General features: G+C 34.4%; 1 protein-coding gene across 10 annotated transcripts in view; it reads right to left on the bottom strand.

The window, feature by feature from the left end:
- PICALM (phosphatidylinositol binding clathrin assembly protein) overlaps window positions 1–17,790 on the bottom strand; it is a 103,287-nt gene that overhangs the window by 37,457 nt on the left and 48,040 nt on the right. For all 10 annotated transcript variants that reach the window (XM_058545470.1, XM_058545471.1, XM_058545464.1 and 7 more), the window contains exons 5-11: window positions 15,642–15,735; window positions 12,511–12,622; window positions 11,131–11,237; window positions 9,020–9,061; window positions 5,555–5,640; window positions 3,030–3,153; window positions 2,620–2,756 (exon numbers count right to left, since the gene is read on the bottom strand). In XM_058545470.1, the coding sequence (XP_058401453.1) occupies window positions 2,620–2,756; window positions 3,030–3,153; window positions 5,555–5,640; window positions 9,020–9,061; window positions 11,131–11,237; window positions 12,511–12,622; window positions 15,642–15,735 (702 nt within the window). The remainder of the gene's footprint in view (window positions 1–2,619; window positions 2,757–3,029; window positions 3,154–5,554; window positions 5,641–9,019; window positions 9,062–11,130; window positions 11,238–12,510; window positions 12,623–15,641; window positions 15,736–17,790) is intronic.

Raw genomic sequence — 17,790 nt, 5'->3', positions numbered from 1 at the left:
GCCACTCCCTTCTCCTGTCCTAATAAATAAAAACATTAAAAAGAAAAGGGAGAGAAAGCCCCAATAACGTAAATGACAAAAGGAGGAATAGTTTCAGCAGGGGAACAGTTGCATATTCCTCATATAATAGTATATTTCCAAGGAGGCCTGGGAAAATATTCAAGTACCATAGCTTAAGTTTATATAGGATTCAAATAATAACAGCCCTTCTGCAAAAGATCAACGACTTCCCCAGGAAAATACTGATTTCCTTACTGAAATGAACATAAACAACATGATTCTGAAATATGAATCATGGCAATTTTAATTTTTTTAAGGAAATTTATTTTCTTACTTTTAATCTTCAAAGCACTTCAATTACATTTGCAATACCAATACCCCTACAAAGTAAAATACCAAACTGCTTCAATATCCAAATAATATATCAACAATACAGGGAAAAAAATTATGCACACATATATGATACAAACTTACAATAGAGCCACCACATTACACAACTCTGGGGGACACTACTTTAATATTATATATTTCTTACCATAAGACTTTAATGTGATTAAGAAATAACAACTCAAAAAAAGATCCCAGAGGGGCCAGCCTGGTGGCACAGTGGTTAAGTTCGCACACTCCACTTCGGCATCCCAGGGTTCGCAGGTTTGGATCCTGGGCGCAGACCTATGCACCACTTATCATGCCAGGCTGTGGCAGGCATCCCACATATAAAGTAAAGGAAGAATGGCACAGATGTTAGCCCAGGGCCAATCTTCCTCAGCAAAAAGAGGAGGATGGGCAAAAGATGTTAGCTCAAGGCTAATCTTCCTCATCAAAAAAAAAAGATCCCAGACTCCCCATAAATTGAGACGTTATGTGTACTGCAGCACAGACAATTTTTAACTTACTCAAAAACAAAAGTTGTGAAGACATCTTTTAGACGTAAAAAAATAGTTTTACAGGTAGATAAAAATACAAATGCATTTAGTGCTTTGGGAAAAAATACAGAATATGCAATAAGCATTCTGCAATAGGTTGTAACATGTGCCCTCAATTACTACTAAAAAGGTGAAAACTTTGAGTGTATTAAGTGAAATAAAACATAATCAAATTAATTCTTTATCTAATAATTTGTTTCATCCTCAAACATTCAACATTGTTTTCCATTTACCTCCCCTAAGACAGACTTCTTTCCAAGATCCCCAAGTGGAAAACTTGACACTTAATGGATTCAATGATATTTTATTGGATTAAGGAAGGCAGCTTACAAAAAACAAAACAAAACAAACAACCAAAAAAATACATTTGAAAGAAAAAACACATAACTAAATTCAACAAACATCCACTAAGACTCTAGGGAGCAGGAAGCAGTTGAGTTAGTAAAAGTTACACTGAGCTGTGACAGGAATCAGGGAGGAAAGACCTTTTAAGGATGATTTAATAAAATAAACAGCAATAACAATAAAATCAAAGAAAAACAAGGAATCAAAAAAAACCCATCACTCTGTAAGGAGTATTTACCATGTGCTAAGTAAGCACTGTGCTAAATCCTATACTAGTCATCTGGGAGCCCGTCTGAAATGAAAATTCTTGGGCCTCACTCACACCTACTGAATCAGAAACTTTGGGGGTGGGGAGCTCAGAAGTCTGTGGTTGAATAAACCCTCCAGGTGATTCTGATGCTTGCTAAAGACTGAGAACCACTGACCTATACCACACATTATCTTATTTGGAAATTGAGGTTTAAAAAAAAGATTAAGAAATAAGAGGCAGGATTCAAACCACAATCTGACTTTCAAATTTCTACTTTAAACCACTCTGTCCTAAAAGAAAGAATAGATTTAGAAAAAGCCATTATTCTAATTTGCCTGAAAATATTATATTTCCATTGTTAAATAACCTAAATTAGGCAATAAGATTATTGAAGTTGGTCTAGTAGGCTTCAATACCACAGAAATCTGGCAACTAAACTCTTACTGTGTTCCCAATTACCAAGTTTAACTAACACCAGGGCACAGACATGAAAGACACTTAATATTCAATGAAAGGATGTTTTGACATATGTATCATACACACATACATATATATACGGGGGGGTCTTAGACACTTCACAAATTGTGTTTATAACTTTTTTTTTTTAAGATTTTATTTATTTATTTATTTTCCCCCCAAAGCCCCAGTAGATTGTTGTATGTCATAGCTGCACATCCTTCTAGTTGCTGTATGTGAGACGCGGCCTCAGCATGGCCGGAGAAGCGGTGCGTCGGTGCGAGCCCGGGATCCGAACCCGGGCCGCCAGCAGCGGAGCGTGACCACTTAACCACTAAGCCACGGGGCCAGCCCTATAACTAATTTTTATACAATAAAATGTTTGCCCAGAGATAACCCATTACATTCCAATTAGTATAAATTTGTAATTTAGCCATCTTCCATTTCCTAAATGTGCAAGATATAAACTCTTCACTTTATATTTAGTTATTATACCTCTACCATCATTTATTACCACTTCCTCTGTGTGCATTTATGATTATAAAATCATAAATCAAACTAAGCTTGAAAAACTTGGCAAAATTTCTATTAGACATCCTTAAACCTAAGTATTCAAAGGTAATCTTTAACCTCTCCACTTACCTGTTAGAAGAACTAGGGGTAGAAAATATGTCAATGGCTGGTGCAGTCATTATACCCCCTGCTGAGGTGGACACAGGAGAGGCTGCAGTTGTTAAAGAGGTATGAGGTTTCTTTGCAAGTTCTTTTAGGCGCTGTTCCTGTTGAGAAAGGGAACTACCATAAGGAATCCAGAAACCAGATTTGCTTGTATGGCCTCTGAAACAAAGCATTTTCTAATTTTGTTTGGATAGCAGAAAAGTATTCTCTGACTGTTTTATCAGTCATTCAACCTCAGGATAAAAAATTAGAATACTGAGTCCTACCTCATTTGGATAACTATACATTCAATACCATTAGTCTTTGTCAAGGTCCCAATTACTTTATGAACAACTGTACTTGTTCTTCCAAATAAAGAGAATGCACACACCTACCTTTAAAGCTTTTAAACGAGCCTGTTCTTCTTCTAATGCTGCCTGCTTTTCCCTTTCATCCACTTTGGTAAGAGACAGGCCAGTATTTGCCAAGGAAGAGACTGCGTTGGAAAGCGTTGTTGCCCTAGGATAATTAAACAAAGGTAATTTGGCTTTTTGCCAACTATTTCACATTACAACCTGCTTATGAAATGGTCTGGCAACCTTGCCATGGATAGGCACTATAATTAAGAACTTAACTTATGGAGTCAAAACCAGTTCTTCAATGAGATATTTTACCCAATGACCTAGAGGATTATTAGCAAGTAGTTGATTTACACACACATTCACTGCTTTTTAAATAAGTGTTAGATTTTGGAAAAGGTTCACAATAAAGGTGAGGGACACTGCCTCTTCCATGCCCCAAGGGAGGGAACCAATGCAATTAGGAAAGAGCTCGGTACTCCCAGGAAAACCCTGATGTGTAAAAAGTGTTAAGTTTCTCAAAGGAAATGACTCTGCTAATTCACAGCCTGGGTTTTGGCAGCACTACTACAGGAACACTAAAACATGAGTACCAGTAATAAACAATGCATGTCTAGGTATGTTTCCCTTATAATAACATGCAAAGATGTCGTTCCCAGAGGACCACAGCTGCCTTCAAAGGAAGATCAATTTCATTTCAGTCACCGGTCCATCTGGCACCTCCTAGCTGCTACCCTTTTGCCAAGCTAGAATTTCCTTTTCAAACATATTATAAATGCACGATGCATCATCTCTCACTGGAAGATTCACAGCAAGACATCTCCTTTCCCTTATATCATAACCTTAACCAAACAATAAACCCCAAACATTAAAGAATTCTAACCTGAAGAACTACTCTTCAGTGACCTTTATTCATTTTCCTTTTATCACACATCAAACATCATTAATTTCTACTCTAAGCACACAAGTGGCGAAACTACTATTTAAATTTTATGTAAAATCAATTTTATAAATGAGCCAATATAAAGATACAACTCAGAAGACAAGGGAAGAGTAATATAGTTGTGATAGAAATGCAAGAAACCCAAAAAATTTTAAGAAAAAAAAAAAAACCACGATATAAATCAGTGTACCTGAACTGCTTGGCTATATTTTTCATTACTTTCTCAAAAAACTGGGCCTTATAATTTTGGCTTATATGTCTAAAAACCTACGAGAAAACTCAAAGGGCAAATCTGGAATGAAAAAGTATTAAAATCCAGTAAAGCATTTTCCTTTACAAATTACTTAATTTTTGTTGCTAAAAAAAAAGTTCTGAGCCAGCCCTGATGGCCTAGCAGTTAAAGTTTGGCATGCTCTGCTTTGGCGGCCCAGGTTTGGTTCCTGGGCATGGAACCACACCACTTGTCTGTCAGTAGCAATGCTATGGCGGCAGCTCACATAGAAGAACTAGAAGGACTTACAACTAGAATACACAACCATGTACTGGGGCTTTGGGGAGGGAAAAAAAAAAGAGGAAGACTAGCAACAGATGTTAGCTCAGAGTGAATCTTTCCCAGCCAAAAAAAAAAAGTTCTCAAACAACAATCAAAAAGTCTAAAAAGAGGAGGCCGGCCCCATAGCGTAGCGGTTAAAGGCATGTGCTCCGCTGCTGGCGGCCCGGGTTTGGATCCCCGGTGTGCACTGATGCACCACTTGTCAGGCCATGCTGTGGCGGCATCCCATATAAAGCGGAGGAAGATGGGCACAGAGTTAGCCTAGGGCCAGTCTTCCTCAGCAAAAAGAGGAGGATTGGCATGGATGTTAGCTCAGGGCTGATCTTCCTCACACACACAAAAAAAAAAAACTTAGGAAAAAAAAAAGTCTAAAAAGAAAGTTAGTTCTCATTATACTTTATACAACTTTTTTCTTCATACTGTTAAAAAGAAATCTTCATAAGAAAACATGAGAAATACTCAAGTCACTACCCAACACAAAAATCATGTTACAAGGTTGATATGTGCTGATCCGTGTTATTTTCAATTTGCTAGGTTAACTGGTCTTAGTTTTGGAAATCAGCTCAAAGTCTAATAGACTGATTAAAATATAATATGTCAATAATCAACCCCATAAACTGGCATTAGAGAAAGATGATAAAATTTAATGTCAGACATCCTAGGTTTGAGTCCCAGAATTACTACTGCATACTTCACAAGGCTATTATGAGGGTTAATAAAATTTGTAAAAAGGCATCTTATAATTATAAAACCCCATATGAATCAATGCATTATCATCTTTAAGAGAAATATTGACACTATGAACATGATTCTAAACCAAGTAGTCACTGTCATCATCTTAAACGATGTTGACATTAATTGAAGATCAGGAACTATTCCAATAATTTACATGTATTAACCCATTTAATCTTTAACAAGTCTATGAGGTTGATACTATTATTAAATCCATTTCATAAATGATTAAATCAAGATAAAGATAAGTTAAGTAGCTTGGAACTTGAGCTAGATTCATCTACTCTCTCAGAAACATCACTCCTGCTCTTTGCCTTAGGAAGAATAATATACCTGCTTGCAGCTGTAGAATCTTTGATTTTCTTTCCTTCCAAGGAAGCTAAATGTTGTTCCAAAGCATCAAGAAGACTGCTGGGGGCCTGAAATTGTACAAATATTAAGACTTTCATGATAATTAGGCCATTGGTCAAAATAAGTCAAGCATCACCTAACACAGGAGAGCAACAAAAATAAATAGGTAAATTCAGTGGAGTTTTAGCTACCTAAGATTGTTACTATTATTTTTATTACATAAGCATGATCTAATGGGGGCATTAATAAACTAAGACTATGTAAACATGAAACATTAAGAAGATCCTGCAAGTATTTAACTGTTTTTATATTTAACTTATTTGACTTTTAAACAGATGTTGAGCATATTCCTAGTACTTAATAAGTACTTGCTGAGTAACTGAAAGTGTCCAAACATCATTTCTGAATGGTTATTGATAAATGAAACTGAAGACTAACATCACAGAAATGCAAATTAAAATCACAATGAGATACAACTTCTTACTCACTAGAATGGCTAGTTAAATAGACTAGCAACATCAAATGTTGGTGAAGATATGAAACAAGTGCAACTCATACAATGCTGGTGGGAGTACGTCCACCCTGAAAAAGGTTCTGGATGTTTTTTATAAAGTTAAATATACACCTATCTTAATTACCCAATTCCATTCCTAATTATTTACCCAAGAGACATAAAAACTTATCCCCACAAGCAAAGACTTGTTCAAGAATGTTTTAAGTAGCTATTTTCACAATAGTAAAAACTGCAAATAATCCAAAAGTCCATCATTTGGAAAACAGTTAAACCAAGTTGTGGTAAATTCACACAATGGAATACTATACTCAGCAATAAAGAAGAATGAATTAATGGTACACGTGACAACATAGATCTCAAAACACTTTGATGAGCAAAAGAAGACAGATACAAGAATAAATACTTGCACAATTCTATTTATATTAAATCCAAGACCTGATAAAATTATGCTATTAGAAATCAAAACAGTGATTTGTGTGGAGAGGATAGGGAGTGACTGAAAGAGGACATGAGGACTGGGGTGATGGAACTGATTTACCTTGAATGGTGTGCTGATTACACAAATGTTTACAGTTATCACACCTCACTGAAGTAGATATTTACCTCAATTTTTTTAAAGGAAGATTGGCTTTTAAACTCTCAGGCTATATGTCAAATCTCAACTTAATATGAAGAGTTAAATACCTCCAAAAGGAAACCTTTTCAGTGAGCTGAGAAGGAACTGTTCTCTATCTTTAGGTGAAGCAAATGCATCAGTGGTATTTACTTACTCCAAATATTCTTCAGGATTTGAGATACAAAGTTCCAGGATTACAGGGATCTAAAAACAGCTGGAAGAGGCAATACTACTCTCTACCAATTATGACTTGAACAATTTCCTTCATCCTATTTTTTTCTCTCTATATAGCACAAGACGGATATAGTAGAAAATGAATTAAAACCAAAAATATTAGACTGAAACACTGACTTCCACGTTGAACTGAGAACACACGTGCACTCCCCGCAACCCCAACAAAATGTCTGCTAAATCTGCAGGCAAAGCACTGTTCCAAGAGCTACTGTCAGAGATGATGATGAGATTGCTAATGATAGCGGTTAACATTTAAAAAGCTCTTATAACACAACAGACACTGTGCTAGCTACCTTGTATGCAATCACTAACTCTACGAGGGAGACACTACTAGTATAATCATTTTACAAATAAACAACCTAAGACAGTCCAAAATCTCATATCTGATACATAGCAGGTGCCAACATAAGGTCTAAGGTATGTCTGACTTGAAAGCTTAGATAATAACTACTGTGCTACAGAATCCTAAACTAAAACTGCGGTCATTTAAACTGTAGTTTACTTTTTTCTCAAGGGTTTAAGCTGTGGCTTACAAATATTAAACTACCAAGTTATGATAAGTAATAGCAAACTAATTCCAAAATCCCTTCTAAATATATCTGGTTATCCTTTAAAAGTTAAACCCACACTACAAAGAGTGAAGGAAATGTGATGCTTCACATCCTAAAAAAACAGCAATTTATAACCAACAACGAATAAATAATCTCAAGTTCCTACTCTTGTGCATAACCACCATCTTCCCTAAAGTATAAACAGCTTTGTTTTAGTTCACTTGTGAAAAATGTCTCAATCACTCAGAGATCATCAATGAAGAGAGAAGAAGGGTCAGAAGCTGGTCAACCCTACCCAGTTATAATACCATGAATATTAAAATACAGACACGTAAGGACAGTCTGGCCTGAAGCTGATGCTTTTTAAACAAAAGATAGGTGAAGATGACACGACAAATGGGCTACGTAACTGAGAATTTGAAACTGTCAAATCGGTTTACACTACATATTGTTCAAGCAATGACTCTTCTCGTATTTAGCCCGCAATAATGTGCTCAATCCTAATAAGGTCAATGTATCTCATGTGAACAAATTCATGAGTATTTTTTTTACATATAACAGACTAGATCTAATGCATACTCTTAGCCTGGAGATCAAAGGGATGATCAGAATAAGTAAGTACCGAGAAATACAATAAGAACCATTAACAAAGTGTTTAAAAGACATCCCAGTACAATTTAAAATAAGGTAAGAGAAGTGTCAACTACTAAGGGGAGAGTTGATAAAAGTGTTAAAAGGATAGTTTATGCCAGGTACTTTCATTCTTAATACTCAGTAGACAAAAACCAGAAAAAGCCAGAAAAAAACTGCAGGTTTAAAGTTTCTTTCCTAGAAACTTTTTGAAGACGATGATGATAAAAACAATATAATAACAGCTAATATTGAGTGCTTAATGCTCTAAGTGTTTTTTAGGGACAAACTCATTTCATCCCCGCAACAATGTTATGAAGTAGGTATTGTAATATCTCCATTTTAGAGATGATGAAACTGAAGCATACAGTAACTTCCCCAAATCACAGGGCCAGCTAGTGGCACAGCCAGGACTCAAACTTAGACGAATCAAGCCTGCTTTCTTAACCCAATATCATGTTTTGAGGTTTATTTCTATTTAATACCCCTACCTGAAGTCAAATAGCCAAAGTGGAAGGTTTAAAACAGGAAAAATAAATCCTGCATAAAATAATTTTCTACCAATAGTACAGTGAAAAATTTGTTTTAAAAATGACATTCTCTAAGTTCAGTTCTTTCTTTTTTCTTTTTTTGACAATGATGGGGAAAAAAAGAGAATAAAAGAAATAAACTAAAGGAATGGTATAGTAATGGTTAGCTCCACCAATATAAAAGGTGAGTAGATTATTTTCTACTATCATACTGTTGGAACAATCATCAGCAATATACGAAAATGTTAAAATTTGTCAAGAAAAATTACACTGATCTCCTTGACAGTAGAGGCTGCACACTATTCATCTTTGTACTCTTCACACCAGCAGTACACAGCAGACAGTGAACTGATATTATAACAATATACTTACCTGTGAAAGGTCTGGTATATCACCTCTGTCAATTCCAACTTGCTGTAAGAAAAAGCAGCATTGTATTTAATAGATAAAATTATAATAAAGATGTTTTATAAATAAAAGTTAGAAAATGACACTTATGGCTAGTACTATGAACAATATTTTAGGTAGACGTCTTTAAAATCAGAAGAATATTTAATCTCCAAAGACATCATTCAGTATTTCCAAGGGCTTAGATGTTATTTGATGGCTCTGAAAGTTGTAACAGGAGGGGAACTAGAGTTGGAATTTCAATAAGACTATTAAGTTACCATCTCTACATCTTCTAAGCACCTCTATAAGCTACCTTGTCACAATCTGAAAAATCCATCACCTTCTATGCGTCATACAATAAAAACACTATGGCAAGAATAAGAAAGGCTGACTGTGAACAAGTTCCCTGGGGAATAAAAAGAAGTTAAGGAACAAACCTGATGACAATCACTTTGTCTGTCTCCATAAAGTATGCTTTCCCTAAAAATCACCATAGATAATTTTTAAAACCTATGTTCACTTGTTTATACAAGTACCAAGCGATATCTAACCAGGATATAACTGTCTCCATGAAGCAATCTCAACACACTTTCATGATGTTCAGGCACCAAGCAATTTCCAGCAAAAACGATAAAAACCATTCCTACTTATTCTAGCACTCAAATTAAGAAACTGTTTTCCCTCCCTGTGGCTATGTTTCATCTTCTAATCACTCTCTCTTCCTTTTCTCAACTTTTAAACGGCCAGTTCGAGAATGTATCAGTAGAAAATAGTTCATACTAAGATCTCAATAGCTAATCACTAACTGATAAAGAACTGTCCCCTTCGAACACACCTGAAAAGGTTACTTGTGCTTTTACTCCAAAAACTACGGTCTCATAATGGAATTGCAAGCCCAAAGACGGCCTCATGAAAGAAGACTTTAGGGCAGGGGAGTTTTTCTATTTCTCAGATCATATGGAGCAAACAGATGGTGTATTCCATCTTAGGTAAGACCAGCAAACCTGGAGGTAAATAAGGGTTTAAAACCTAAGTCAGTAACTAACTATCAAATGAAAAGAACATGAGGCCAAAGGGAAAAGTTAACAAATTAAAACTTATCTAAAGAATTTACTGGAATAATAGCATAAACACTACTTTCTGGTTTTAGTATGTAACTGACCCTAAAGAAATAGCAAAAATCATTCATCTCTCCTTGAGAGATATTTTAAATCCAAAATAAATTTCAGTAGACTTTATAAAAACAAAGCTATTTTCTTCAAAGGTCTCATCATCTTGTTGTATCCTATTCCATCTGCTACAGGATAAAATATTGTTATGGTAATAGAGTGAGAATCACCCTCACCAACTTGGAGTTCCAGATTAACTACTTTAATGTAATTATCAATTATAGCCTAGTCAACTTTCAGAATTATCCTACCTAAGCAAGACACCACTGGTGGTGATGGGCAGAGGTTAAAGAAAGGGAAAACAAACAATAACACACTAAGAGCTGCCTCTCTGCAAGCAAAACAATGCCTGCAAGCAGTACCACAACTGCCTTCTGTGACAATTTCAGAAGATTATTTATCAAACAGATTTGCAAAATTAGATTATTCTATTACCTACATTCATGGTTTTCATAATCAATGATAAATAATAAACACACTAAATTCACTTCTCTAGGAGAACAAAACATTTTGAACCCTGTGGTTCCAGTTGTAAGCCTCACTGGAGGAAAGAGACTTGCACTAACATCGAATATTCTCTACCACATTTAACAGAACAAATCTTCTAAAATACAAGGAATTCCAAACATGAAAACTGTTGCCACCACTGTTGCCCCATACGTCTAATTTTATAGAGAAATAATTTAAAAACAGATTATCTTTCAATATTCAATATTGAATTAAATATACAGGATATATTTTATTTGATACTATATCCAACTCATACCATAGCATAGAATTCAACACAGCATACTGATATGATTGAATATGTAGCTTACTAGATTTAAAACATTTCTTTCATTTGGATAATGACTGACTCCTTTAAAATCCACACTTCAAGACAAAAAGCAAGTTAAGAGAGATAGTCACTTAAAGATAGTTTACCTCTGCAACTTTGAGAAATTCTGAGATTCTTGTCATCCTAGTCAGAAACTTCTTATAGATGTCAAGACCTTCTTTGCACTGGTTCTTTTTCATATCAAAATATTTTTCTGCCAAAAGTAGATGTAAAAATACTTTTATTTACACCAAAATATAACACTCAAAAAGGAAAAAGATTAAGTATTAGCTCCAAAGAGAGCATGCAGGTAGCTCACAGAACACACTCAACCTACAGGAAAAATATCAGTGTTAAATTAGCTTTGATATTTAAAGCAAATTAAAAGAGATGCTTTTATATTAAAACTAGAAAAATTATTTTACTTTATTCATATTACTAGTTTGCTCTACAATATTTCTTCCCTCAGAATTCCCCAAATACATATTTCCACGTTAATACATATCATACTTTTACCATTTAAAACATCACTAACTTTCATTTCCAAATATTCTTGCTAATGATATATTAACAAAGATGGCAACTTTACCGTGTCCAAATGTCACTTGGAAAGCACATTTAAACTTAATATATTAACAGGAGTAAAGAAATTAATTTATACTAATCATAGGGTAGAAGAGTATGCCTTCCAAAGCTTTGTAGAAAAGAAAACCTCCATTTTTCACTTGTGAAAAAAATAAGCCCAATTTTCCTATCTCCATGGATTAAATCATCCCTGAATAAGTTCATGTTATCCCACCCTATGAAAAACAAATTTAAGTAAATTCTAAAAAGAAACAAAAAAAGGTGTGGGGCGGAGAACAAGCACGTTAAACACATTTGACATCTGACTCTTGATACTTTGATACTTTGCAGACTGTTATTTGTCTATTCCATCCAAATCCCACTGAAAACAATGAGTATTTCTAGGCAAAATTAACTGCATTCCATATATACCTAATATACAATAAAGCACCACACATTCTTAAAATGCCTCAAAAGTAAAAGGCATTCTTATAAATAAATGTTTAATGCATTTAAAGTAATTATCAATTTTAAAATTAAGATTAGAAAAAAATATCAGTTTTACAATTAGAGTTCATTATGGAGTAAACTGTGAGGAAATAAGATTTTTCTGGGACAGAAAAATTCTAACTTAATTTTTAAGGAATTTTTATATTTCTAAAAATAATAAAACTGATAGAAAAAAGATATATCTAAAAAATATAAAGTTGATCTAGCTGAACATTCCAGTCATAAAAATAAGGATTTGATCACTTAGCATGCATAATCAGGTATAAAATTCTTTTCTCCCAATAAATTGTTACAATGAATAAATATATGTCAATGAATTTTTAGGCAGCTTCAAGTAAGAACTCAGACAATATTATTTATCCATATGACACAAGATAATAAATAAAATGCTATTAAGCTGCAGCAATATTTACCCAACAGGTTAATAATTCCTTCATTGTATGCTGCAAACAGTCTAATGGCATCTTTAAAGAGGAGCATGAAGGCAGCATTTATTACCCCATTTGTAAGTTCATTGCTATTAACCTGGTGAAAAATTAGAAAAAAAGATTAGCTTATCTTATGTTTTAAATGACAATGACTTCCTTCAAATTTAAATACAGTGAATTCAAACATTTGGGTGTAGTAGAGAAAAAGACATTTATTTCTTGCAATCAGAGTTATAGCCAAATAAATAGTGCAAAAATTTTAACCAAAGAGTTCAGATTTATGTAAAAGGCACAAGCAAACAAATATCCTACAACATTCAATTAATTCAGAAATAAGTAATTGAAAACAAAAGTACCCTTTAACTCTTGCAATTCCTAGGCTATATCTCAAGTCTTTTAATTATAAGTTCATTTCAACATTAAATACTTCTAACTGCAAAATAAAGCCCATTTCTAGGTAGAAGTTCACTTTGAGTCAAGAAGGATTTACTGAATATTTTGATATCAGAAAGTATTTGTTGGGCCGGCCCTGTGGCTTAGCGGTTAAGTGTGCGCGCTCTGCTACTGGCCGCCCGGGGTTCGGATCCTGGGCGCGCACCAACTCACCGCTTCTCCGGCCACGCTGAGGCCGCATCCCACATACAGCAACTAGAAGGACATGCAACTATGACATACAACTATCTACTGGGGCTTTGGGGAAAAAAAAAAAGGAGGAGGATTGGCAACAGATGTTAGCTCAGAGCCGGTCTTCCTCAGTGAAAAAAAAAAAAGAGGAGGATTAGCACGGATGTCAGCTCAGGGCTGATCTTCCTCAAAAAAAAAAAAAAAGTATTTGTTAAATGGCTACTACAATCACCAAAACACTGAGCTAAGCTAGATAGAAGATACGTTGTTTTTTTTAAATATACCTTTTTTCAATATTACAAACTCACCTTCAAAGTGGTTATGATAATATTTCTACCTCATATCGTTACAAAGAGAATTGAATGAGTGTAAAAAGCGTAGCACAATATGTTACACATAAATTATCAATATTTATTATTATTACTGAATTATGCTGTAACAAAAAATAGCACTTATTTGTCTATCAAGAATACTAGAAATACCTTTAATTTTATCTCAAGGAATGAATCAACAGGATAAACCAAATAAACTTTAAGTTCTTCTTTAAATAAGACGAATATCTAGTACATGAAAATTAACTTGTTAGGTATAAAAAAACATAAGCGTAAAGTTGAATGGTAAGCAACAAATTGGTAAATATTTGCAGAATATCTAACAAGGCTGATTTCCATTATAGAGAGAATCCTAATAAAGCAAACGACAGACAATTCACAAAATAAAAAATACATATGGCTAATAATATACAAAAAGAAGTTCAACTTCACTTATCAGGTAAATTAAAATATCATAATCAAATTAAATTACTGAACTATCCTTTCTTGAGCATCAGACTAGTAGGTATCAAAATAATCAAAAGCAAGGTATTATTCAGGGCTGATAAGGATGAAGAAAAACAGGCACCTGTTGACAAGTGACTGGCTCAACTTTTCTTGAGTGTAAGTTAGCAATATTTTAAAAGTTTAAACGTTTATGTGTTTTGAACCACCAAATTCTTTTTCTAGGCATTAACCTTATAGAAATAGATTTATAAATGTGTACATACACACATTATCTCACATACACACACACACAAAGTATTTAGTGTCCTCCCCTCCTCTCTGTTTTTTTCCCATTTATTTTCTGGATTAAAAAAAAACAGAAAAACTCTAAATATCTATCAATAGGAGGATCAGGTAAATTGTTATATACAATGAAGTACAATACAGACACTGAAAAGAATACGTAATTTTATAAAGGCACTCACAATATATTAAGGGAAAAAAAATTTTCTGGTTGGATCCTCTCTCTCTCAAAACCAAAACGAAGCTCAGTAGTTACATCAGTCCTCTATGTCTTCTAGACTAGAGGCCAGGAAACTTTTTTTGTAAAGGGCCCGATGGTGAGTATTTTCGACTTTGCAGGCCATATGGTCTCTGTCACAACTATTCAACTCTGTTATTACATTGTAAAAACAGTCACAGACAATATGTAAACCAATGATCCTGGCTGTGTTCTAATACTACTATTGCAGACCCTGAATTTAAATTTCATATAATTTTCACCTGTCAAAAATATTTTTATAATTATTTTTAACCGTTTAAAAATGTAAAAATCATTCTTAGCTCACAAGCCATACAAGAACAGGTAGCAAGCCATAGCTGGATAACTCGCTCTAATCTATGAAGCACCTACAGGATTCATTTATTGAATGTTTATTGAACACTATCGATGTGTCACATATTATTAACAATGGGCACACAGCAAAGAAAAATCAGACCTGGTCCCCGCCCTCAAGAAGCTTAAAGACTACCAATTAATAGCACAAGTCAAAGGAAAATCAATTTCAACATGAAATTACCAGAGTTCCATTCACCAACTTGCACTTACAAGCTCTAAAATAAAATGTCTTAAGATAAATGACCTCAAAAAGAAGACTTGAAAATGCTAACACCTATCACATTACAAACAAATGACAAAGGTCATAACTTGGTTCAAGTAATGGTCATTAAAACAAAAATTCCAGGGAACACAATGCCCCTGGGTAATAGCTACATAACAGGCTGTCACAAGTGTATGTGAACTTCCCTTTATTTCTTAATAATTGTCATGTTTTGAGTTCTACAAGGCAGACAAAAGTGAAATATTAAGTTGGCTACTCATAAAAAAATCTTTATGTATTTTTTAAATCTAAAAACCATTATCAAAAGAAAGTAGATTTTCAGATCAATCCCTTCACCTCTCCATTACCTTCTTTAGCTTGTATATCCTACATTTATAGAGCTAGAGAACCGTCACCAAAGAAATCAGAGTAAACAATAATAGAAACGGAACAAAAATAAAAATGGAAAGTATTCTGATTTGGGACCACATTTATAAAAAATCTTTATCCAAACAGGATATTAGTGTAAAAATATTAGAGTCTATGAAAACATGAGAATAAAAATTCTGACCAATTATAATGATACAACTTTTTTAAATCTTAAATTATAAAAGCATTTGTGTAATCGACTTACATTAAAATCAAGAAGGGCATCCATTTGATTTTGAATAATTGGTACAGTTTTTAGGAGTTTTTCTGTGTTCATTGTTCTCATAACTCCATCAGCCCTGTTTTAAAAAAAAGAAACAACTGAGTTTGTTATTATATCTACATTTCGAACTCCCATCCAGTTCTCTATTTAAACAGAGAACAAGTTGTTGTGAACCATCATATATTTTTGAGGCATTATTGAATCTGAAACCTCAAGCAGAAATCATAAAGAAAAAACAAAAACAGGAAACACCATATGTCCAGTATCAAAGTACTCATTAAAAACAAAAAACAAAACAATGACATCAAGATGTAAAACATGAGACATAAAAATCAAAGCTTACATTATATAGCCAGGTTTATAGCGCACTTTTCATATGAGGAGATCATCTGATCCTCATATTACTCATGTATGTGAAGGGCAGTTTCACAGATTTTGTTTTTAATTACAAATTTTAAAAAAATCATTTGCCTCAAATCACTAACAATTAGGACATGATGGAGCCAGTGGTTGAACTTAAGTCTTGGTGAGCACTGCTTTATTTAAGGTATTTTATTCATGACTCAAACAGCAATGGCTTGTAATACAGAAAATTGTAACTAAAATTATTTTATTACAAAATAAAGGATAATTTTACCAAGACATTCTAATCTGGCCATTAAAATAAGTGATACCTAAGAGGAATGTTCTAATAAAATATTCTGTTAAATATTTCGAAAAAGATTTCTTTAGACATTCATAAAGATAGAGAAATGTTAGCAGTACCAAATAAACTGGAATTATACAAAACTGGTACCAAAAACACTACAGTAAGAGGTTCCGGGGCTAAGGTACACAACTAACACTAAGTGCTTATTATATATCGGGCTCCATATTAAGGGCCTGATGTATGTTTTTCAAATCCTCACAAAAATCCTATAGATAGTCTTGTCCCATTTTATAGATGATGAAATTTTAGGTTCAGTGAGGTTATATAACTCTCTAAGGTCAGAGAACTAATCAGTGGTAGGGTCATTATGTAAACCCAGGTTTATTATGATTTCAAAACAGTGCTTTTCATAACCTTTTGGCAGAGTAACAAGGCACTTTCAAAAAGTGTGTAGGCTTTCTCTAATTTACAAATGACCCATACTTATAAACAGCTGATCTACCCTGAGCTACCCCTTCAACAACAACCCCAGATGCCACAAAAACAATTAAGCTATGAAAAGCAACAATAGTGATCCGCATGACAGAGTTAAAAGAACAAATACTGGACTGCCTTAGGTAGACAGCTATTGACCAGATGTGTAAACCCCTGGACGCCTGTTTCCTCTCAAGTACTAAACTACATTGATTGGTACTAGCTGCTGAAGTTTGGGATAAGGACGCTACTACTTCTTCGAAACTCTTTCTTAATTCTCATACACATCACACTCTGTCCTTTTATCAGTCATCATTAGTTCCCTTTTAGTTCTCCCTCCTTCTCCTTGCTGAGGTCACTTTTTGACCTCCTGGTCACTTCCCCTCCATCACAGAAAGACTTGAATATTGGCTCACTTTTTCTTGGTTAACTTTAACATCTACCTGGACAACCAATCCAACATCTTGATCTTAAAGTCCCTTGACCACAGCCCCTATTCCCATGGTCAGATACTGACCTTACTGCCCTCAGAAACCACATTAACCACTCCTCCCCAGTGCCATGAAAAAAAGACAAAATTCAGACACCTTATCCTATGACAATAACCTTTTAACCTTCCAGCTGCCTTGGTCAAGTATCTCCATGGCAAAAACTATTTGACTTCATCATAAACTTCACATTGATCCCTTCTCATTTTTACTTCATCTAGCTTAGAATTCCACAGATCATTATTACAATCACTCCCTTGCAAATACCCTTAACTCTCTCGCATCTCTCTTCTTCCCTTGCAGTCACCTGGCAAATTCACAATCCTGGGTGAGCAAACATTTACCTCCTCCATGCCTGTACACACGCAGCTGAGCACTGGTAAAGAAAGCCACACAACTGAGCAAACTGGTAAAACTATAACCTCCAACAGGGACTCAGCATTGCCAGCAATCTTCTTAGCCTTCTCTAGTGAATTCCTCCCCTAAGTACTTTCAAATCTCCTTCTCCCACCCTTCCTTC

The sequence above is a fragment of the Diceros bicornis genome, chromosome 7, assembly GCF_020826845.1.
Source record: "Diceros bicornis minor isolate mBicDic1 chromosome 7, mDicBic1.mat.cur, whole genome shotgun sequence".
NCBI classification, from domain to species: domain Eukaryota; kingdom Metazoa; phylum Chordata; class Mammalia; order Perissodactyla; family Rhinocerotidae; genus Diceros; species Diceros bicornis.
The sequence above is the reverse complement of the archived record's forward strand: the minus strand, read 5'-3'. Positions and strand labels throughout refer to the sequence as shown.